Here is a 25,023-nt window from a genome sequence, read left to right as displayed (position 1 = left end):
ACATTTCGTGGCCCAAAATAGCAGCTTCCTATATTTTAGGAGATGCTTTTGTTGGGCTCCCACTGGTCATCTGACCATCTATCCTCATCGGGACGGCATCCAAAAGTGCAATGTGGCCCAATTGTAGGATACTTTCTGTTGGCAGTCATACCTTGACTTTAGGCCTTTATTGAGTTCACCTCCAGTATCCACCAACTTGCTAAGTGCGACGGGGGGACCTATATGATCTTGCTCTGAGCCTAGACATCCTCTTACCATACGAATTCGAGTGCCGACCACTACCCATCTGCGGGTGAAACTACCGTTCACATTGGCCATAGAATGTCCGACCGTTTGCTACTTCAAGAAGAGGGTCTCAAAAATAAAACAAAACCCCTTGGAAAGAAACCAACAACTAAAGTTAGCAGTTGCCACGTCCTCGTGACAGAGTTAAGAGTTGCCACTTCCCCGTGACACCTCTGCTGAGTCTGGTGTCGAGAATCTTGCAGATGACGGAAGTTGCCTGAAGGCGTTCCACCTCTGCGGCTAGGCTCGCTTGCTCTGTCGGTTGGAGAGCATTTCGAATGGTGGGCTGAGCGGGCTTGGGCGAGGGTACTTCATCAGAGTCCCTCTGTGGCGGAGCTTGAGCCTCGATCTGTGTCTGCTGCTAACAGAAGAGTGGTAGGGATGAGGGCGAGGCCCGGTCTTTTTGAAGATAGCCCACCGAACCACGAATGCGCAGCAGGGCGAGTCCTACGAGCAAAACCGAGGGGGGGGCGGGGGGGGGGGGGGGGAGAGAGAGAGATCTCGAATGAGGACTATGAGGCAAGCAGTGAGGGGGGGGGGGGGGGGGGGGGGGGGGGCAAGAATTGTGCGGGGGCGGGGGGCAGCGAGCGAAAGGGGAGGAGGCCGCAATAGCGAAAAACACGGGGGGGGGGGGGGGGGGGGGCGCTGGCTGGAAAGTGCAGTGCCCAACAGTGCACAGCAGGCCACGCGCAGCACGGGAGAGGGCGACAAGTGCAGGCGAAGGGGCGAGCGTGTTAGCAGTAGCGAGCTCTTTTCAATAAATCAATCAATCTCGGAATATCAAGAGTTCCGATCTGGATGAAAGGAGAAGCCAATTCCTTGATCAAAAGAGCCGAAAAGAGAAGTCAACTCCTGAACAAAAAAAAGAGCAAACTGATAGTCCCTCGGAAATTTTTGAGCTAATTTGAGTTGTTTTGCAGATATGCTGTATTCGCGGACGATTACTGAAACTGGCCTGTGGGGAGGATGGCGTTGGCTTTCATCCGAAATTCTTTACTTGAGACACACACACAGAGCACTTTGCAAAGGTGACCTGTAACGGGAATTAACACTTAATCACACACGGCTCGGAAGCTAGAATGCTCCGACCAGACACCGACAACCTGTAGGCCCCAAAATTGGCGCGCCTTTCGGTATTTCTTTATTCTTTATCAAAGGGAATAAAACCTGTGATCTCCCACAAGCTGCCCTGCACAATCTAGGCTAAGAAACACTTGTTCTGGCCCAATTTCGGCAGCATAACTGTACTAGGATGCTTCACAGTTAGTATCCCCACACAATAGGTGACTTTCCCGACGCATACGGACACTTTGCAAAACCTGGCGAGAATCTGCAGCACGCTGAATTCTCTGTTTTCCGCCCCGAAAATGCGCCAGTTCACCTGTACAGCGGTCCCCTTGCGTCCCCAAACCTCGTGGGGTAATTAGGGTCCGTTTAGGGCCGAAACCCTAAACCTGCAAAAATACACAGCAGGCTGTAATTCCCTGTTTTGGGCTCCGTTTCGCGTGCCGGTCGCATCTGTAGCAAGACCTCGAGCTCCCGCACCTGTAGGGCTACTTGCCCTTTGAATCGGACGAGATTTCTAACGTGAAACCTCTCCGAATTCTCCTGTACCTGCGGGGGATTAGCCGCTAGCTAATCCAGTACCTGTGCAAGAGGCTCTTGCCTCGGCAATCGTGCATGAACCCACACAACTGTACATTGGTCAAATGAAAAGCCCACTAGTGGGGCATAACATACTGCTCGTAGGGGAAAGAGAGGGCAGTGTGTAGCGTGCAGGGCATCACTCCTAGCACCACACTGTACATGAGAGGGAAAGGAAGCACTGCATAGCTCTTAACCTGTGACACATTGCATAATGAGGCCTCTCCCTTCTCTAACTTCAGCGCCCTTTCTTCTGCATGAGGAAAGTCCAAGAAAAATCGACACTTGGTGCATTTGCAAGCATTTTCCCGTTTCGGGTTCGTCGCTTAAAAATATCCCAACCGACGCGTCGATTGACTTCGCGGCAGAGTTGTAAAATGTTCCCCTAGTCATACCGGAGGTAATGACGCGAACGCATTTCTCGGCCCAAAATAGCAGTTCCCTAAATTTTAGGAGATGCTTCCGTTGGGCTCCCACTGGTCTTCTGACCATCTATCCTCATTGGGACCGCATCCAAAAGTGCAATGTGGCCCAACTGTCGGATATTTTTTGTTGGTAGTCCCACCTTGACTTTACGCCTTAATTGAGTTCACTTCCTAGTATCCACCAACTTGCTAAGTGCGACGGGGGGACCTATATGATCTTGCTCTGAGCCTAGACATCCTCTTACCGTACGAATTCCAGTGCCGACCACTTCCCGTCTGCGGGTGAATCTACCGTTCACATTGGTCATACAATGTCCGACCGTTTGCTACTTCAAAAAAAGGGTCTCAAAACAAATGAAATAAACTGCATTGGAAAGAAACCAACAACCAAGGTTAGCAGTTGCCACATCTTTGTGACATGGTTAATAACTGCCACATCCTCGTGACATACCCCCCTCTTGAAATCGCAAACGTCCTCGATTGCATACCATAAATACACGCCACTGATGATCTTGTGCTATTAACACTCTTTTATCATCGCATGTATCCGCAAGAAAGGTCGTAACATACATAGATACAAATGTCTTAATGAGACCTTCATACTTCTGCCATTTCCATCTATGGCTCTGAATTCATATGTAGATTTGATGTACTACCTCTATCATTACCCCTCCTTTGCACACGTTGGGTTGGGGCATAAGTAGGCTGTAACCCAAAGGCTTCAAGGTAAAGCTGCAATACATTTGGTGACTCTAACAGTTCATGCTCTTCCATCCACTTTGCATCCATAGGCGGATAGCTCTTGAACTTCACCAAATAGCGTCTTGCAACTTGTCCTTTAACTTTTTTGTCCTTATGTGCCAAAACTTGCTCAGGTACGAGGATCTTATCAAGTTCCTCAACTTTTGGCTGATCCTCATCTGGCATATCTTTTGGCACATCACCCACGAAGCGTCTTAGAAGACTCACGTGAAACGCATTATGAATCTTCCATGGATCAGGCAATTTGAGCCTGTAAGCCACATTGCTGATCTTGTCAAGCACTTGAAAAGGCCCATAGTAACGCATACTGAGCTTAGGAAACAGCCGTTCCTTGCCCTTCATCTTCTTTAACCTTGCCTTTTCGAACCTTAACAGAACCCAATCACTAGGTGAGAGTAGCAATTCACGACGGTGACGATCAGCATCCTTTTTCTGTTTTGCATGAGTCTTCTCCAAGGCAACTTTAATCTTCTTATACATCTCATCCATGTTCTCAACATATCGATCTGTCTCAAAGATCTTGTCCTTTGTATGCAAAATGGGAGGAACCTTTTTGCCGCCTTCAACAATCTCAAAAGGTGCTTTGCCAGTAGACGAATGTACCGTATTATTGTACGCATATTCAAGCATAGGCAAATACTGTTCCCACTTGCCCTTATTATCTGACACATAGCATTTTAGCAGATCTAAGACAATAGAATTAGCCTCTTTTGACTGTCCATCAGTTTGTGGATGAAACGAAGAAGAGAACTGAGCGTAGTGTCCATGTTCTCAAACAATCCCCTCCAGAACAAACTGGTCATGCGAGGATCACGATCATTGATAATCGATTGTGGCATACAATGGTACTTAAACACATTGTACATGAACAAGCGTGCCATCTGATCAGATTTTATCTTCTTCCTGACAGGGATAAAATGGGCCTGCTTGCTGAACCTGCAGATAATGGTCCATATACCATCATTCCCTGTAGGCGTTCTTGGAAGATCAAAGATAAAGTCCATAGTAATGCTTTCCCATGGCTTATCCGGAATTGTCAGTGGTTGTAACAACCCTGGTGCCTTTTGCCTGTCAAACTTGACCTTTTGGCAAACTATGCATGCTCGCACAAAGGCATCCATATCCCTCCTCAAGGTAGGCCAATAGAAGAATGTCTCTACCGCTTTAACTGTTGCATCAATACCACGATGCCCTGCATATGGTGGGACATGAGACTCTTCCTTAAAGATCTTGTCTGCCTTAAAGATCTTGTCCTTTGTATGCAAAATGGGAGGAACCTTTTTGCCGCCTTCAACAATCTCAAAAGGTGCTTTGCTAGTAGACGAATGCACCGTATTATTGTACGCATATTCAAGCATAGGCAAATACTGTTCACACTTGCCCTTATTATCTGACACATAGCATTTCAGTAGATTTAAGATAGTAGAATTAGCCTCTTCAGACCGTCCATCAGTTTGTGGATGAAACGAAGACGAAAACTTGAGCGTAGTACCCATGTTCTCAAACAATTCTCTGCAGAACAAACTGGTCATGCGAGGATCACGATCACTGATAATCGATTGTGGCATACCATGGTACTTAAACACATTGTACATGAACAAGCGTGCCATCTGATCAGATTTTATCTTCTTCCTTACACCCTGGCACCAAATCTATCCGATGGTCCTCAGGTCTCTCTGGCGGCAATTGCGACGGTAATGAATCAGAAAAACAGTCACTAATCTTTTGCAAAAATGCTGACCTTTCTTTATCTAACACAGATAAATTTGACTGATCACTATGTGAGACATCACGTGCAAAAATCAAGTACACAGAAAGATGATTCTTTATTACAGAATTGATAGGAAAAGCAGATACAATAGGGACTGACTCTCCTTTAAGCTTTACATCCAAGATGTGAGTTTTGCCCCTATGCTGTACAATGATCTTTTTGTTGTAGGCATCCAAGATTCCATGCACTCGGAACATCCACGGGATCGCCAACAAGGCGTCACAACCTTCCAGCGGCATGATGTAAAACTCTTCAGTGTCCACATACGACTGAATATGCAGGCACAGTTTTCCAATGATGGGAGTAACATACTCTGAGTGACCAGGACATGCCAACCCTACCTCTGCTGTGTACCCCATCTCTTCAGCTCTGATGCCCAGCTTCATAGATAACTCTGGTGAGATAAAGTTGTCTTTGGCACGTGGATCAAAGAAGATGAGTGCCCTCTGATGCCTAACTTTACCCCATGCCCTGCATAACTCACTGGCATGTGTGCTGGGCCTGTCACCCACCATGTCTGGCACTAAACCTGTCGTGGGTTTTGGCTTCTTGCTGTTCCGGTCTTCTTTATCCTCTGAGTCAACTGGTCTTTTCCTTTGTGGACAATTGATAGAAAAATGACCAGGCTGCTCGCATATAAGGCATTTGTTCTCAGCCATTAGGACCTTCTTTTCCTCGAGAGACTTGCGCACAAAAGGCTTCCTTTTCTGTTTCTTTTCCTGCGCTCCAGAAGTCCCGGCTGAATCCTTGTCTTTGGTGGCCTTTTCTGACCCCTGTGACGCATCAGGAGCCGTTTTCACAAAGGGCTTCTTCGTTGAATTTTTCTTTTGCTACCCTCCTTTGTCACTGCTCGGAAATCCACTGGCCTCTCTTTTCAACAAGGCAAGACCAGTGTTCGCAACTTCCATAAGCTGCGTAAGGGTAGCCACTCTGTTCTTTGTATAGTAATCGCGAAGTCCTATAGGCAGCCCACAACAATACTTCTCTATCTGCTCTGTCAGTGGCACAAATCTGTAGGAGGTCACTGAGAGTAATGCTTTACAAAACCTCCTATTGTACTCGAGCAAGCTCTTGCACGAAGCTGAAGTAAGCTGGTGCCAATCTGTCAAGACGTCGCTTCAAATTCATTTGATAGCCAAGCAGATGCAAACATTTGCTTGAAGTAAACCCAAGTGGCGGGTGCCTGTCCTTGCATTAACAAGGTCGTCCACCATGTAAGCGCATTGTCCTTTAAGAAAGTGGCAGCTTTCCTGACCTTCGAGGCCTCTGTAAAATTCCCTCCCACATAAGCTGTATCAAACTGCTGGAGGAAAGTGAGTGCCTTTGTCTTATCCTCGAAACCACTGAAGGTACCGAACTTTACCGTTGCACCACCTTCTTTGTAAGCCTTCACGCTTCTCTAGTGCTTCCAAATTGTCGTACGGAATGGTCTGTAACATGGGCACTGTAGTAGGCATGATCGGCACGCCTTGGCCATTCACATTTTGCGTCATAGGTGCGATATTTGGCTGCTGTCCAGAAAAAACAGCCATGCCAAAATGACCCTGTGGCACCCCAAACTGGCCTTGGTTGCAGTGGAAACCTTGTTGCATGCCGATACTACCATACATGGGGTTTGCCATGATGTCTTGCATACCCCCGAACACTGTTCCTGGCATGTACGGCTGACTTCCAGGCGCATAACCAGCCATACTTTGGAACACTGATCCACCCCTGAAATACCCAGGATGTACCGTGGGTGGTGGAAAAACTGAGTGCATAGCTTGGTATCCAACTCCCTGTCCATTCAAGACAGCATGCTGGCTGTGAAAGGTGGCGGGCTGAACTCACATAACCTGTGGAATAGGCATTCTAGCCACCTGTTCAAGCACGGGAGGAACCTGCTTTGGAGCCCCTTACTCCGCAACATGCGAGTGTTCCCTTTCCTCCTGCGCCACATGAAGTACCTGGGCTTGAGCATCAACAAGCTCCGTACGCGGCGTAGGTTGCGTATTTTGCTGTTGCAGTGGTGGCGCTTGGAAGAATTCCATAAACCTTGGATTCTGCACCAGCTGCGAAAAGACATTCACCGTGGCAACTAACTGAGTCTTGAACGCATCATCCTCAAGTTGCCCTGTCATAAAGCCATGTACTACTGGAGGGACATTCACGTTGACAGGAGGTACAGACTGACGTGGCCGTGAGCTCTCGCCAATCTCAAAAACCATAGGGATCTCCTGCCTGTCCTTTGAAGAGGAACCCTCTTCCATAATGCCCTTCCCCTTGTCGGCCATAGATTAATCCCGCGTTCTTGCACTCTGTGTCTTTACCCAAAACAATCCAGGCTCACTCTTCAAGGAAAAAGTGATTGATGTCCCGGCAACGGAACCATGGAACTGGCCCGTGGGGCGGTAGGTGTTGGCTTTCACACGAAATTCTTTACTTTAGACACACACAGAGTACTTTGCAAAGGTAACCTGTAACGGGAATTAACACCTAAGTACACACACGGCCCGGAAGCTAGAATGCTCCGAGCAGACGCCGACAACCTGTAGGCCCCAAAAAAGCGCCCCTTTAGGTATTTCTTTATTCTTTAACAGTGGGAATAAAACCTGTGATCTCCTACAAGCTGCCCCGTAGAATCTAGGCTAAGAAACACCTATTCTGGCCCTATTTCGGCAGCATAACTATACTAGGACGCTTCACGGTCAGTATCCCCACGCAATAGGTGACTTTCCCGACGCATACGGACACTTTGCAAAACCTGGCCAGAATCTGCAGCACGCTGAATTCTCTGTTTTCTGCCCCGAAAATGCGCCAATTCACCTGTACAGCGGTCTCCTTGCGTCCGCGAACCTCCTGGGGGTATTAGGGTCTGTTTAGGGCCGAAACCCTAAACCTGCAAAAATACACAGCAGGCTGTAATTCCCTGTTTTGGGCTCCGTTTTGCGTGCCGGTCGCATCTGTAGCAAGACCTCGAGCTCCCGCACCTGTAGGGCTACTTGCCCTTTGAATCGGACGAGATTTTTGGTGTGAAACCTCTCCGAATTCTCCTGTACCTGCGGGGGATTAGCCGCTAGCTAATCCAGTACCTGTGCAAGAGGCTCTTGCCTCGGCAATCGCGCATGAACCCACATAACTCTACATTGGTCAAATGAAAAGCCCACTGGTGGGGCATAACATACTGTTCGTAGGGGAAAGAGAGGGCAGTGCGTAGCGTGCAGGGCATCACTCCTAGCACCACACTGTACATGAGAGGGAAAGGAAGCACTCCATAGCTCTTAACTTGTGCAGATTGCATAATGAGGCCTCTCCCTTCTCTAAATTCAGCGCCCTTTCTTCTGTATGAGGAAAGTCCAAGAAAAATCGACACTTGGTGCATTTGCAAGCATTTTCCCGTTTCGGGTTCGCCGCTTAAAAATATCCCAATCGATACGTCGATTGACTTCGCGACAGAGTTGTAAAATGTTCCCCTAGTCATACCAGAGGTAATGACGCGAACACATTTCTCGGCCCAAAATAGCAGTTCCCTAAATATTAGGAGATGCTTTCGTTGGGCTTCCACTGGTCTTGTGACCATCTATCCTCATTGGGACCGCATCCAAAAGTGCAATGTGGCCCAACTGTCGGATACTTTTTGTTGGTAGTCCCACCTTGACTTTACGCCTTAATTGAGTTCACTTCCTAGTATCCACCAACTTGCTAAGTGCGACGGGGGGATCTATATGATCTTGCTTTGAGCCTAGACATCCTCTTACCATACGAATTCCAGTGCCGACCACTTCACGTCTGCGGGTGAATCTACCGTTCACATTGGTCATACAATGTCCGACCGTTTGCTACTTCAAAAAGAGGGTCTCAAAACAAATAAAATAACCCCCATTGGAAAGAAATCAACAACCAAGGTTAGCAGTTGTCACATCTTTGTGACATGGTTAATAATTGCCACGTCCTCGTGACAATTACTCTCTTTCAAGAAGGAGGAATGCCACAAACTGTTGACATGTCAAGCCACTGAAGAACGAAGCTACCGGCCAAGGGGTCTAAATCCTAAGTGAAGAAACAGAAGCAATAGATGTGCGGAATCCCGCAATTCACGCTGACTGATGATGTGGCATCTTGTACGGAATTCCGGGTTTTGTGCTAACATGCTGACATGGCAAAACTATACGGAATTCCGGGTTTTTCGCTGACATGATGACATGGCAAAAGTGTACGGATTTCCGCGTTTCACGCTGACAGTGATGACGTGGCAGCTTGTATGGATTTTCGTGATTTACAGAGGCTGATTTCCAGCACTAGCTTTTTGGACCAGTTGCTTTTGCACCAGATGCTTTTGAGTTTGAAGGCTTTTCATGTAAACTGCTTTTGGGCCTAGGGCCTGTAAATATGATGCCATGGGCTCATTCTCCGGCATGCTTCCTGGAGAAGGTGTAGAGTCAGGAGTACCGGCGTTGTACAGAGTTCAGGTAATATAAAGAAATATTGAAAGGGGCGCCAAGGTTTGGGGCCAATACTCTCTGGGTGGAATTCTGCCACTCCGTGTCGCGTGTCGTCTCTCTCTTTCAGTTTTAGTTGTTATTGAAGTGCTAAAAGTCTGTTCAGTTTGCTCTTTTCTATTGGCACGTGGTGCCTGTCTTGTGACACCTGCCCTTTCTCGCGGTCCTAGTCACGGTGCGACTTGCCAAGAACCAAAGGGTGCTCTTCTAGTACCCATGTCTCACTATTGCATAGGTTGGTCTTGTTGTCAAGGTTTTCGCAAGTGGAAGGGCACGAAGTAGCAAGGCTTCGCCGTCCTCCACACTTGACAAAACCAAGATCGTTGTGATCACCATCGTTCCTTGATTGGCTGAGATTGCCGCAAACATTATGAGTGCGATGAGGTTGGTTGGTTGAGATCAAGCTGACCGAGAATGTCGCAGATCAAGCTAATTGAGTATGCCGCTACATGCAAGCTTAATCACAAGGCCGGGAGCAAAGAGCCGATGACAGAGCAGAGCACAGCAGAGGATCAGGGGCTTGGAAAGATTGCCGTGGCCATTTCAAAAGCATCCTTGGGATTTTCGTAACCCATATCTCTTGATCTCTTTTCACAAATCTTTTGCATCAGTAGTGCAGAGCGTATCACAAGATCATGGAGCCACGAGGAGCGAGAAAGAGAGAGAGAGGGACATACCTGTCATGTGGTGCTTGTTGAGAAGCCGGAGCCGAGGTGCAGTAGAGCACACAGTGAGGATGAGACGGTTATACGACAATGCTTACTAAGCTTGAAGATCTTATGATTATTTATGGCTCTTTTCAGGGTATAGCAAGGCAGCAGCATTGCCAGCGCTTGTTGCTTTTTTTATTGCAGCGATGCGCTGGTTTTTTGCTGTTGTTCATAAAGAAGTAAGGCCATCCGATTTGATTGAAAAGCAATGGCTAGATCATGCTAAGCAGCTGCGTGTACTCTCAAGGAAGCCCAACAACATATTAGGCTCACCAAGTAAAAATCACCTCCATGCCAAGCTTGCACACCTCGTGCACAAACATAAGTTAAAATCCCAGCTTTGGAGCATAAAGTACCTTGGGGTGTGCATACCTCCTTTGCCATTGAAAATCAATTCCATAGATCCCTCGCTGTGAATAGGAATTTCAGATTTGTTCCCAATGAAGATGGTTCCCCAATGTCGTCGCTTGTTGGAAAAAAGATACGTCAAAGGTGTCATGTGTCGTGAAGCACCGGTATCCAGAATCCACTCATGGATCATCTCGACTTGCAATAGTAAACTTAGCCTCCGATGTCCTTGGAGAGTCCTTTGAGGGGAGAATCTCCATTGCTACCAAAGAAGTCGAAGCATTTCTAACTCACTTTGGACACTTCCTCCAATAATGTCCCTTCTCACCACAACTGGTGCAATGCCGTTCTGCCTTCAAGGCGTCCCGCTCAGCATCGCTTTTCTTGTCTTTGGTGTTATTGCTTTTCTTCTTACCCTTCTGTTTCTTTTTGTTGTTGGAAGAACCGGTCAAGGCTTTGTGAAACCGGCCTGTACAATCCAAAAAGGGCGGTAGACTTTACTTCAAACCTTGATTTAGCTTTCACCCATTATTAGTCGTCTATTCTACCTGTACTTTCAAGGCACAACAAAGGGGAGAGGGATACAGGTTGCTAGATTGCACCTGTATGAGTAGACCGACACCAGATTGGCCCCTAACTTAGGCGCCCCTTTCTGTATTTCTTTATTGTTAAAAAAGAGGGAATAAACGCTGTGGTTCCCTACAAGCTGCCCCACACAAACTTGGCTGAATTTCAACTGTTCCGGCCCGATTTCGGCAGCATAACTGTACTAGGACCCTTCACAGTCAGTATTCCCACGCATGGAATGACTTTCCTGACGCATACGGGCACTTTGCAAAACCTGGCGAGAATCTGCAGCACGCTGAATTCTCTGTTTTCAGCCCCGAAAATGCGCCAAATCACCTGTACAGCGGTCCCCTCGCGTCCTCGAGCCTCCTGGGGGTATTAGGGACCGTTTAGGGCCAAAACCCTAAACCTGCAAAAATACATAGCAGGCTATAATTTACTGTTTCGGGCTCCGTTTCACGTGCCGGTCGCATCCGTAGCAAGTCCTCGAGCTCCCGCACTTGTAGGGCTACTTGCCCTTTGAATCGGACGAGATTTCTGGCGTGAAACCTCTCCGAATTCACCTGTACCTGCGGGGGATTAGCCGCTAGCTAATCCAGTACCTGTGCAAGAGGCTCTTGCCTCGGCAATCGCGCATGAACCCACACAACTGTACATTGGTCAAATGAAAAGCCCACTAGAGGGGCATAACATACTGCCATAGGGGAGAGAGAGGGCAGTGTGTAGCGTGCAGGGCATCACTCCTGGCACCGCACTGTACATAGGAGGGAAAGCAAGCACTCCATAGCTCTTAACCTGTGACAAAATCTGAAAATGAGTCTCTCCCAGCTTAAAATTCAGTGCCACCTGCTCTTGCATGAGGAAAGTGCACCAGAATGTGCCACTTGGCGCATTTACAAGCATTTTCCCGTTTCGGGGTTGCCGCCTAAAAATCTCCCAACCGGTTGCCCAGTTGACTTCACGGCAGAGTAAGAAAATGTTCTCCTTGTCATTCCGGAGGTAATGACGCAAACACATTTTTAGGTCCCAAAATAGCTGTTCCTTAAATTTTAGGAGATGCTGCCATTGTATCTTTCTAGGTCATCTTACCTCCTTTGTACACTGCAGCCACACCTAGAACTGAAATGTAGGCGCTGTAGCAAAGGATTTCACTTTGGCTAGTCAATGACCCCACCTTGGCTAACCATAGTCTTTGTCCAACCTTAGTGCTCTCTCTTGCCGTCAGGCCTGGACTCTCTCTGGAGAGTTCCACACTAGCTATGTAATGCAGGGCAGTTAGATTTCCCGAGGGGTGTTTCCAAAAAGTGAAAGTAAATACATAATAAGAAAGAAATCAACAAAAAGGATAGATAGTAGTCACACGCTGGTGACATACCCCCCTCTTGATACTCAAATGTCCTCGTTTGCATCTATGTCGTACATGCTTACAGTCAACACTGATGTATTCAACACCTATCGACACATGTACGACACATACATGCTCATTGTCAACCGTGGTGTATTCAACACCTCGTCGACACATGTATTGCCTGCGTGTGAACCCTGTCCCAATGACATAGTGGTAGCTTCGCACTCTACCATTGCTTTGAGTCACTAACTTTCCAATTAAAAAATGGTAGCTACACATTTTGCCACTGTCTTATAGTACACGTTGGGCCTAGTAACACTTTCGAGCATACCCAAACCGACAGTTTAAGAATGTAGTTACACATGTACCCTTTAATACAAGCAATTACTGTATCCTTGACAAACTGACAAGAAATACTCACTTCTATAGCACTAACCATACTTTTGGACATTCCATAAGAGCAATTGCCAAACTGACAATCTGTACAGCTCTAACATTCATGTAACAGGTATTTCATTTGAGCTCACTTTAAATACCATGTACATCATTTGTTTCAGAAGCCATTGTTACACTAACAATCCATATAGCTTTAAAACTCCAGGGGTGAAGGTAGGTTGCAAATCGAAGGCTTCAAGGTAAAGTGATAACACAGTTGGTGACTCTGCAAGTTCACCTTCTTCCATCCACTTAGCATCCATTGGTGGATAGTTTCTGAACTATACCAAGTAACGCCTAGCAACCTTGCCTTTCACTTTTCTTTCCTTATGTGCCAAAATCTGTTCCGGGACCAAGATCTCGTCAAGTTCCTCGACTTCCGGCTGATCTTCAGCTGCTGGCATATCTTCTGGCACATCACCCACATAGGGTCTGAGAAGACTCACATGAAACGCATTGTGAATCTTCGAACTGTCAGGCAATTTCAGCCTATATGCAACATCACTGATTATGTCGCACACTTGAAAAGGCCCATAGTAACGCATGCTGAGCTTTGGAAACAATCTTTCCTTGCCCTTCATCTTCTTTAACCTTGCCTTTTCAAAGCGTAGAAGCACCCAATCACCAAGTGAAAATACCACTTCACGACGGTGACGATTAGCTGCTTTCTTTTGCTTTGTCTGAGTCTTTTCTAAGGCCACTTTGACCTTCTTGTACATTTCATCCATGGAACATACTTATCTGCTTCAAATATCTTGTTCTTTGTATGCAGTATGGGAGGAACTTTCTTGCCACCTTCAACTATCTCAAAAGGTGCCTTGCCAGTTGATGAATGCACTGTATTATTGTATGCATACTCCACCAATGGCAAATACTACTGCCACTTTCCTTTATGCTCTGACACATAGCACTTCAGCAGATCTAGGACAATAGAATTTGCCTCTTCTTACTGCCCATCTGTTTGAGGATGAAACGACGAAGAGAATTTGAGCGTTGTGCCCATATTCTTAAACAAGCCTCTTCAGAACAAACTTGTCATGCGTGGATCACGGTCGCTAACAATCGACTGTGGCATGCCATGATACTTGAAAATATTGCTCATAAACAAGCATGCCATCTGATGTGGCTTTATCTTCTTCCTGACAGGAATAAAATGAGCCTGCTTGCTGAATCTGCTAATAATGGTCCAAATACCATCGTTTCTTGTCTGCGTTCTCGGAAGATCAAAGATAAAATCCATAGCAATACTTTCCCATGGTTTATTTGGAATAGGTAGTGGTTGCAATAACCCTGGTGCCTTTTGCCTGTCAAACTTGACCTTATGGGAAATTAGGCATTCTCGCACAAAGGCATCCACATCGCTTCTCAATGTAGGCCAATAGAAGAATGTCTCAACCGCTTTAACTGTAGCATCGATACCACGATGCCCTGCATACGGTAGGACATGACTCTCTTCCATAACTTTGCGTCGCAATGGCTGTGTGGCACACAATCTGCCATGCATCATCATGAACCCGTCTTTAAGAAGATAAGTGTTCATGGCGTTGTCCATCCATTAGTTGCGCGAAGACCGTTGCAAAATCTTCATCATTTGCATACTGTTCTCTCATATCATCAAGTTCATGATGATAAGGAATTGACACAGCTGAAATTTGTGGCTTCCTTGACAAGGCATCAACCACAATGTTCTTCTTGCCTTCCACATGCACAATCTGAAAATGGAACATGGACAAGATATTTGCCCATCGCATATGCTTCTCAGATAACTTTGTCTGTGTCAAGAAGTATCGCAAGGTCTGATGGTCCGTTTGGACAACGAAATTTGCACCTAGCAGGTAGTGTTTCCAACTTAAGAGCGCATGAATCACAGCGAGTAACTCTTTCTCATAGACCTGCATGGTCATCTCTGGCCCTTGCAAAATTCTGCTCTCATAGGCTACTACCTTGCCATCTTGCATTAGCACTGCACCAATGCTACTACCATAGGCATCACACTGGACCACAAATGACTTCCTAAGATCTGGCAACACAATGACTGGATGTGAAGTCATCTTTTCCTTTAAGAGATTAAAAGCTGAAATCTCTTTCTGTGTCCATCTAAAGGTGACTGCCTTCTTTTGAAGAGCATGTAAAGGTGAAGCAATCTCAGCGAAATTTCGGATAAACCTTCTGTAATAGGAGCATAGTCCCAAGAAGCTTCGGACATCGTGCACTGTCTTCAAATCTAGCCATGACTTGATCGCTTTAACTTTACCAGGATCCATTCTGACACCATCCTTAGAGACAATGTGCCCCAGAAAGTGAATCTCTTCCAGAAAAAATTCACTTTTCTTTGCATTGATGAGCAACCTATGGCTGCGTAGCTCTTTGAACACAATGGCCAAGTGATGCCTATTCTCCTCTTCATTCTTTGAGTAGACTATCATGTCGTCAAAGAATGTACCAACAAACTGTTGGTGTGGACGGAAAATTCTGTCCATCATCCTATTGAACGTAGCAGGAGCATTTGTGAGACCAAAGGGCATCACTAAAAATTCGAAAAGGCCAAACGTCGTTCTAAAAGCAGTCTTGTGCACATCCTCTGATCTAATGCGGATTTGATGGTACCCACTCTTTAGATCTATCCTGCTAAACATAGCTGCTCCTTCTAATTTGTCCAGAATATCATGAATTCTAGGTATAGGGAACCTATTCTTGATGGTATTCTTGTTCAGTGCACGGTAGTCGATGCACATACGCCATGAGCCATCCTTTTTCTGCACCAACAACACTAGAGAACAGAATGGAGATGAACTGGGCTGAATCAGCCCCTTTTCTAACAGCTCCTGTACTTGGCCCATTATCTCTTTCTGCTGAGCCGCACTAACGCTGTACGGAGGCTTATTTGGTGGGCTAATGCCTGGCACCAAATCTATCGCATGGTCCTCGGCTCTCTCTGGCGGTAATTGAGACGGTAATGAATCGAAAAAACAGTCACTATACTGTTGTAAAAACATTGACCTTTCTTTATCTAGCACAGATAAATTTGATTCATCACAATGTGACACTTCACGTGCAAAAACCAAGTACGCAGAAAGATGCTTTTTCATTACAGAAGTAATAGGAGAAGCTGATACAGTGGGAATAGACTCCCCTTTAAGCTTTACATCCAGAATGTGAGTCTTTCCCCTGCTGTGTACAGTGATCTTTTTGTTGTAGGCATCCATGATTCCCTGTACACGAAATAACCAGGGAATACCTAACAACACATCACATCCGTCCAGTGGCATGATGTAAAATTCTTCAGCATCTACATAGGACTGGATATGTAGGCGCAACTTTCCAATGATGGGTGTCATAGCCTTTGTATGGCCAGGACATGCAAACCTACCTCTGCTATATACCCCACTCTTCAGGTGTGATTCTGAACTTTGAAGCAAATTTTGGGGAAATGAAGTTGGCTTTGGCCCCTGGATCAAAGAAGATAAGCACTGTTTGATCCCTGACCTTTCCCCATGCTCTGCAAAGCTCACTTGCATCTGAATTTGGCTTATCGCCCACCATATCTGGCATTAGACCAGCCATGGGCTTCTTTCCTTTCTTGTCCTCCTTGTCTTCAGAATCAGCTGGCCTTTTCTTTGTAGGACAATTGTAAGCAATGTGGCCAGGTTGCTCACAGATGAAGCATTTGTTCTCTGATCTACCTCTTCTGACTTGCGAGGAAAACGTCTTTTCCATTTCTGTGCTGGTCCCTTTTTTGATTCAGTCGTAGCTTTGCCTTTCCGTGCGTTGGCTGGCTCCTGAGTCCCTTTTGGAGCCTCATTGGGATCGTGCTTCTTCGCTGAATTTTTCTTGGCTGATCCTTCCTTGACGCCAGTATTGAATTCACAATCTTCTCCCTTGAGCAAACCATTGCCAGTGTTTGCTACCTCGATGAGCTGCGTCAAAGTAGTGACTTTAGTCTTCGTACAGTACTTTCTCAATCCTTTGGGTAGGCCACAACAATATTTTTCAATCTGTTCTGTCAGTGGCACAAACCTATAGGAGGTTACTGGAAGTAGAGCTTTCCAAAACTTTCGATTATAGTCATCCAGATTCTTGCAAGTACCAGCATTAAGCTGGTGTCATTGTGTCATGACATCTGCTTCAAAGTCATCAAATAACCATGTTGCTCCAAAAATCTGCTTGAAGTAAATCCATGTGGATGGAGCTCGCCCTCGAAGCAATAAAGTTGTCTATCATTGTCCCGCATTCCCTGTCAAGAAAGTGGCTGCCTTGCGGACCTTTGAAGCCTCTGTAAAGTTTCCCCTTGCATAGGCTTTGCCAAACTGTTGGAGGAATGAGAGAGCCTTCTTCCTGTCATCAAACCCTGTAAAGGTCGTGAAGGTCACACCTTTGCCACCTTCTTTGTACGGAATTGGCCTCTCCAGCAGCGTTAAATTGTCATATGGAAGTGACTGAAACATGGAAACACTGTTAGTATTCATTTGTGTTCCCTGACCGCCATTAAGTTGACCTGGAAATGCCATATTTGGCTGCTGTTTTGTAATTCCAGCCATACCAAAATTTGCCTGTGGCATCCCAAATTGGCCCTGAGGGCTTTGAAAGCCGGTAGCATGCCCGTGACACCATATATGGGGTTAGGCATCATCGTTGGAGCACCCCCGAACACTGTTCCTGGCACGTAAAACTGATTTCCAGGTGCATGACCAGCCATGCTCTGGAATACCGATCCACCTCCAAAATAGCTAGGGTGTACTGAAGGTGGTGGGAAGACCTGTTGCATAGCCTGTAGGTTGCTTCCCTGTCCATTAGAACCAGCTATAGGCTGCTGAAAAGTGGCTGGCTGAACTGGTACAGCTTGAAAGACTGGCATCTCGGCCACCTATTCTTGCACCTTAGGCACAGGTTGTGGAGACTGCATGTTCTCCGTCAAGTGTACAGGTGTCTCCATTGACTGTGCAGTATGAATCACTTGTGCTCGAGCCTTAACAGGGTTTTGAATATGATCCATTGACCCAACTTGCTGAGACGGAAGAGGAGGTTGCAGAAAGGCTAAAAACCTCGGGTTCTGCATTACTTGTGTGAACATAGCCACAGCAGTAGCCAATTGGGTCCTGAATATATCATCATCCGTCTGTGGTGGTCTTGAAGACTCACCCACTTCATGTGTCTGTTGACCCTGTGAAGAGGAAACCTCTTCAGTCACATCATCTGGTCTGTCAACCATAATTGCGATTCCCTGTGTGTGGTCTATGATCCCCTGTGTCTTAAAGCCCAAACTGACCAAGGCTCACTTCTATGGGAAAAAGTGATTTAATCCCCGGGACGGAACCATGAAACCTGCCTGTACAATCCAAAAAGGGCGGTAGACTTTACTTCAAACCTTGATTTAGCTTTCACCCATTATTAGTCGTATATTCTACCTGTACTTTCAAGACACAACAAAGGGGAGAGGGATACAGGCTACTAGATTGCACGTGTATGAGTAGACCGACACCAGATTGGTCCCTAACTTTGCAAAACCTGGCGAGAATTTGCAGCATGCTAAATTCTCTGTTTTCAGCCCCGAAAATGCGCCAAATCACCTGTACAGCGGTCCCCTCGCGTCCTCGAACCTCCTGGGGGTATTAGGGACCGTTTAGGGCCAAAACCCTAAACCTGCGAAAATACACAGCAGGCTGTAATTTACTGTTTCGGGCTCCGTTTCGCGTGCCGATCGCATTCGTAGCAAGTCCTCGAGCTCCCGCATCTGTAGGGCTACTTGCCCTTTGAATCGGACGAGATTTCTGGCGTGAAACCTCTCCGAATTCACCTGTACCTGCGGGGGATTAGCCGCTAGCTCATCCAGTACCTGTGCAAGAGGCTCTTGCCTCGGCAATCGCGCATGAACCCACACAACTGTACATTGGTCAAATGAAAAGCCCACTAGAGGGGCATAACATACTGCCATAGGGGAGAGAGAGGGCAGTGCGTAGCGTGCAAGGCATCACTCGTGGCACCGCACTGTACATAAAAGGGAAAGGAAGCACTCCATAGCTCTCCACCTGTGACAAAATCTGAAAATGAGCCTCTCCTAGCTTAAAATTCAGCGCCACCTTCTCTTGCATGAGGAAAGTGTACCAGAATGTGCCACTTGGCGCATTTACAAGCATTTTTCCGTTTCGGGGTTGCCGCCTAAAAATCTCCCAACCGGTTGCCCAATTGACTTCACGTCAGAGTAAGAAAATGTTCTCCTTGTCATTCCGGAGATAATGACGCAAACACATTTTCAGGTCCCAAAATAGCAGTTCCCTAAATTTTAGGAGATGCTGCCATTGCATCTTTCTAGGTCATGTGACCCCCTTTGTACACTGCAGCCACACCGAGAACTGAAATGTAGGCTCTGTAGCAAAGGATTCCACTTTGGCTAGTGAATGACCCCACTATGGCTAACCATAGTCTTTGTCCAACCTTAGTGCTCTCTCTTGCCCTCAGGCTTGGACTCCCTCTGGACAGTTCCACACTAGCTATGCAATGCAGGGCAGTTAGAAATCCCGAGGGGTGTTTCTCGTCCCCAACTTGCTGTCGTCCTTTTTCGGGATTCTTGTCCCCAACTTGCTGTCGCGTCCTCTTTTTTACACTAAAAATCCATTTGAGCCCCGTCCCGCGTCCCCCGTTCGTCGTCCCGGAATGCGTCGATTGTGACTATGCCTGAACTGCGCCTCAATGGCTATCCGCTTCATTGGAGAAACTCGATCATGAAGTGAAGAAAGCCGATCCCAAATCAACTTCTTATCTTTCATCAATCGTATGTGGCTAATTACTAATGATGTAGTGTTGAGGATAATGAAAGACCGGATTCGGGCATTGACACGATCCCATAACTTCGTTCCCGTAGTGTCCTTTGGCTTTTGAAAGTTGCTTGAGACAAATCCTCCAAGCTCGTAAGAGTCGAAGACCGTCATCATGGTGGCTTTCCAAATGGCATAGTTGCACACGGCAAGGGGGAGGGAGCGCTAGCAAGGGGGAGAGAAATTGCTGGAGAGAGAGAGATCGATGGTGGTCTGAAAACGCTAGAGAGAGGATGGCATCGCACACACAAAACGCTAGCAAGGAGAAAAACGCTAGAGAGAGAGAGAGAGAGAGAGAGAGAGAGAGAGAGAGAGAGAGAGAGAGAGAGAGAGAGAGAGAGAGAGAGTGCACAAACGTTGAAGCTCTGCAATGATCACAACCAATGCCAAAAGGACAAGGGGGTTGGTTGAATATGTAGGCAAATCCCAGATTTGCCCTACCTATTGCAAAACCCCGCGATACTGATAAATGGCTAATAAATAAGTGAACTCACTGAAAGTGATTTGACACACATATTCGGTAGCAAAACTGCAGAGCACTCGAGACTTTGACCACGTGAGACACTAGGAACAGGGTCCCGCCTCATGCCAGCCTATTGGGGGAGCAACACCTTGGAGTGCATCGTGGAGGACAGGTACGTCTACCTTGGATACGGCCGGGCATAGCCACAAAACAACCCTCACTACCTAATCTGCTCTTGGGAGATACTGGAGCTACCATCGGACAGGAATTTGAACTCTTAACAAAACTCTCCGAACTGTCAGAAGAGGACGAGGATGAACTAGAAACGCCCTCGAATCGCACACATTTCTGTCTCTCGTGCATTCTCAAAAGTAGATTTTTGACCCAAGTAGCGTAGACAGTTTGCTTCTCAACTCTTCTTCCATGGCTGCCTCTTGGTCTTCATGAGTCTGTTGACTCACTGCTCTACCGCTTCATCAAATCATCCTCTGAGTACACCCTCTGCTTTGTAGTGTTCTTCAAAGCTGGTTTGAGAGGTGAACAGATGGCGGTACGCCAGTATCTCGTTAAGTGTGTGCTTGATCAAAAATTTCGCGTACTGGGGATCCTTAAGAGTAATGGGGCATCTGTCGAGGACGAGTGTCGACCTACTGTTGACATTGCATCTCCATTTTTTCGTATTCAAGAGGTGGAGATGGACCATACTTTTCTTCCGAATCTTCAGAGAGTGGTCGGTGTTCATTTGAATCCCTGTCGTTCTCTCTCGACTCGGAGTGATCGGGTGCTATAGTTTCCTCCTGGCAGGATTCATCGATTGAATCCATGCGTGCTGCAAGTAAAGGGATCAGATCCTTCGTAGAAGAAGAATCGTTTGAGCTTTGATACCACTGTAATGGACTTGGACACTCCAAGCCAAATTGCGGGCCAGGCTGTACAACGCTGCCATGTCAGCATTCTATGCAATTTTGGGTGACTTGCTTTTATTTACAAGGTTAGGTTGTCAAGGTTTTGTCGCGACAAAAACATAAAAGCACTGTCAGAACGCTCTCAATTTTCAATGCAAGGGAGGTCTCCACGATGAAAACACAGCCACTAGATGCCCTCCTGCTCGCTGAAATTCTGCAGCCCAATTAGCCCCTTCACCCACTCCCAAGTACAAGTCTGGCGTTGTCAAGTGGTGGCTCTGATACCTATTCACAGTGCAGCAGGTAGGCGTGGTGACATGGGAGCACGGGGGAGAGGGAGAGAGAGAGGGGGAGGAGAAAAACGCAAGAGAGAAGAGAGAGGGATGGGACAAGCCCTGCGACTGTGTGACCAAGAGATAAGAGTACAAAGGCTCTGCCCCGATCCCCCCCCCCCATATGTAATCCTCGAGTGTTGGACAATCATCTCCGAGTCTGAGACTTTAGCATGAATCAATTGTAAATGAGCAATGTTCGGATTTACCTGGGGTCTCCTGTGATCAATGTGGCATCACAGCAGTGCTTTTACCATGGATGATGTCACAATGTTGGCACCTTCTTATTCACATGAAGAATTGATGCTGGCTATTGAAATCTGTGAAGTTATCAAAAGAATTGTTCCTATCAAAAGAGCACTTCCATCCTGATGATGAGGCTATATGGAGATGTGAGATTGGCGTGATTAACTTTCACATGCGATTAAGAAAGGGTGCTTTCCTTCCGTTTGTTTCGTCTGTTTATAATGACTAATGAGTTTGACATTGGCTTGTCATGGTGTTAATAATTTTGATTGAAGCTTATATATGATTCTAGAGCTTTCAAACTTTCATTGTTCTGGCTTGAGTCTCTGGAATAACCTTGGTCTCACTGTTCATCGTGTTTTTGAAAAGCAGAAGTCGCAACTTTCCTCCATGCATGTGAAGGCGAAGCAGTGACAAAGCTTACCAATGAAAAGATTCCTTACTTCAATGCACCGATCTATCTTGAAAACAAGACCCAGATAGGGAAGGTGGAGGAAATATTTGGTCCCATCAATGAAGCGGTGAGTTTAATTGATTGCTAGGCAGACACTGCCAAATCTTCCACAACCTTACATATAGCCTCTTTGTGTTTTGTAGTTCTTCTCAGTAAAAATGCTGGAGGGTATCATAGCTACATCATACAAATCTGGAGACAAATTTTTCATTGATCCAGCAAAGCTTCTTCCACTACAAAGATTTCTGCCCCAACCGAAGTATTTCCTGGCTGCATAAAACTGCGATATAATAACCAGTACAAGTTGTATAGTTTGATTAAATTTTTGTTTTTCCTTGTTCAGGGGCCAAGGTGGAACACCATCAGGAGGTGGCAGAGGGGGCCGGGGAGGTGGACGTGGAGGTGTGCACTTGTTGTGCCATCATTTCCTGCTTTTTCAGGTGTTGTAAGTTTGATGTTGTAAGTTTCCTTACAGGTGGTAGAGGTGGTCGCGGAGGTGGCCGGGGCTTTCGTGGTAGAGGTGGTGGTGGACGAGGGTTCGGTGGTCGTGGTGGTGGCGGCGGACGTGGGGGCGGTCGTGGTGGTGGTTTCAGGGGCAGGGGTAGGTCATGAAGAGGACAGTTCTATTAAATTCTTTGCTTTCAGTGTGAACTCACATATATTGGGCGACTTTGGTTAGGCTCCACTGTTTTGCCCCTATGTCATACAGTGCTTGGCCAGTTTTGCCTCAATTCGGGTTTTCAACCAGCTACGTCAAGACTTCTACTGGTAATTGTAGTGATTTTCAAGACAAAGGGGTCTCAAAGGAGTATGCCAAAGTATTGTGGTCTTACGGCCTTAAGCCATCAACCTCTTGCAAAAGTTTACAAATTGTGGTGAATTTTTGTCCCATGGGCATTTGGTGCCGCACAAAAGTGATTTCTAGTATGCGTGTGATTCGTTCATAATGGGTTAGGTTGCCTTCATTTAGGTCTCCCTAATCTCAAAGAATAAAAATTCTTTCAAAACATATTAACTGCATAAGTGAAGGGTGAGTTTAGGAAATGAAAAGACAAATGAAGGTGGAAAGTCAAAAGACGAATGAAAGTGGAAAAGTCAAAAGACAAATGAAGACGGAAAGTCAATAAGTGTTTCTCTACTCTTTTCATTTTTTCCTTTAGCGTTTTTTTTTAAAGTTCTCTTTAGCATCTCTCTCTCTCTCTCTCTCTCTCTCTCTCTCTCTCTCTCTCAATGTTGTATTCATCTTTCTTAGGTAATATTGTTGCAAATTTATGTGCTTCGTTATGCTTGTCGTTATGTGCTATAGATTAATGCATTGTTTTTCTTGTTTTTGAGTGGAATCTTTGAATTAGGAGCACCTTTTAAGTTTTTTGAAGCCATTAGGAATACAATTTATTTGAGTAACCTAGGGACATAAATGCAAGCTAAGAAATTGCTTACATTGGGCCAAGAGACCTATAAGAACCTTAAGGACAAATAATTTTGAGAATTTTCAAATTCATGCTACTATGCTACCAAGAACTCCTCAACAGTTGTCTTCAGTGCGCAAATGCGAGAAATTACAATGGTCAATTCTAATTATCCTATCGTGCTCACTCCAAAATTAATTTGAATTGGGAGAAATCGGCCATGCAGATGCTCTCCAAAGGTTAGTCAATTTATGAAATTTTAATACACTCGATCTCTCTAGTTGTGTATGCTTTCAAATTTTTCTTCTACTCTATTTAATTTCTAGGTCCGCGTTATATTTGCTTTTGTTTCACGTTGCACTGTCGGGTGAAGGACCCCTTGCACACACTTTGCATGACATTTACACACCCTTAAATAAATTCCACAAATCCTTTTTTCAGCGTCCCTCTCCTCTTATCGTTTTCACTCACACACACACACACACACACACACACACACACACACAAACTTGGTCACAACATCTGACCTTGATAGCATGTATGGGGCATCACTATTTCTGGCTTCAAAATATGACATCCAACCTGTTACACTCAAACTGGTTTTGAGATGTTGCCTTAGGGGAATTTTACCTTATGCTTTACATATTGAAATATTGCTTTCTTTTGCTATAGGACTGTGGTTGCTCTAGCACCTCATGTGAAGGGAGTTGGTGACTATGCTTTGAATCACTAACATCCGACTGCATGAACTCGAGTTGAACCTTGAGTTGCTGCCTTATAGGAGATTACCGTGTGCTTTATTATACAACTGCTAGCCTTTTACGTGGATCACATTGGGGGAATTAGGGCTATCCACCTTAAATTATAAATTCTTATCCAAAAACCCTTGGGCTACCTTGTGGGTGCAACCCCCTAATTTATCTCTTACCTAGTTTAGTTAAAATCCATTCTTTGGCCTCTTACTTGGGCGGCTTCGGATTTGATTGGTTATCTTAGGTTTTTATCACTCTGTCGTCGCGGCACTCAGTACAACACGACCTCGCTTGGATGGGCTCGCGTAATGAATGGCTGCTTACTACTAATTCTTTGCCTCTCTCTCATTGAATGGGTCTTAGATGGAAAACCTCTTACACTCATGAGTAACCGATGCTAGGTTGCCGTGGCACCGTCACAAGTGATTATTTTTGGAGATCTTCCCTGCCTCTTCCACTATATAAGGTGAGGGGTTCTTTCCTTCACTTAGGCTTGGTTTCCCTTGGCAACTTGGAGAATTGCTTGGGATTGCGTCTGCTCACAGGTTTTTTATCTCAATGCAAAACCCGTGCTTTGTTGTTTGATTATAAACACGATTTTTAAAAAACATCTAGACTATTGGAAGATCTGTTCATTTGGGATTTTTGGTACATTTTTTTGACACATGAGTAAAAGGTTTTTTTGGATGCATACATAATCTTTTGCTACCGTGCTAGAAAATGGCATCAAAACTGTCATACATATGGTTACTGTTCGGGTTTTTTTGATGTTGATGGTGAGTATATGGCTGAATGCCTGGTGGTGATACTGGTTCTGTTGCCATGGAGTTTATACATTCAATAGAAGGTTTCTTTTTGCTTGGTACTGATTACATAC

The 25,023-nt window shown here is 45.9% G+C and overlaps 1 protein-coding gene across 1 annotated transcript in view; it reads left to right on the top strand.

The window, feature by feature from the left end:
- Nucleotides 1–22,865, top strand: part of LOC147421393 (H/ACA ribonucleoprotein complex subunit 1-like protein 2) — a 59,758-nt gene extending 36,893 nt beyond the window's left edge. Inside the window, exons 2-5 of the mRNA XM_086503616.1 lie at nucleotides 21,904–22,052; nucleotides 22,129–22,244; nucleotides 22,329–22,387; nucleotides 22,461–22,865. Coding sequence (XP_086359742.1) covers nucleotides 21,904–22,052; nucleotides 22,129–22,244; nucleotides 22,329–22,387; nucleotides 22,461–22,597 — 461 coding nt within the window. The 3' untranslated portion in view covers nucleotides 22,598–22,865. The remainder of the gene's footprint in view (nucleotides 1–21,903; nucleotides 22,053–22,128; nucleotides 22,245–22,328; nucleotides 22,388–22,460) is intronic.
- Nucleotides 22,866–25,023: the final 2,158 nt, after the last annotated feature.

This window comes from Adiantum capillus-veneris, chromosome 27 (genome assembly GCF_014529385.1).
Source record: "Adiantum capillus-veneris isolate H3 chromosome 27, ASM1452938v2, whole genome shotgun sequence".
Classification (NCBI taxonomy): Eukaryota; Viridiplantae; Streptophyta; class Polypodiopsida; order Polypodiales; family Pteridaceae; genus Adiantum; species Adiantum capillus-veneris.
The sequence above is the reverse complement of the archived record's forward strand: the minus strand, read 5'-3'. Positions and strand labels throughout refer to the sequence as shown.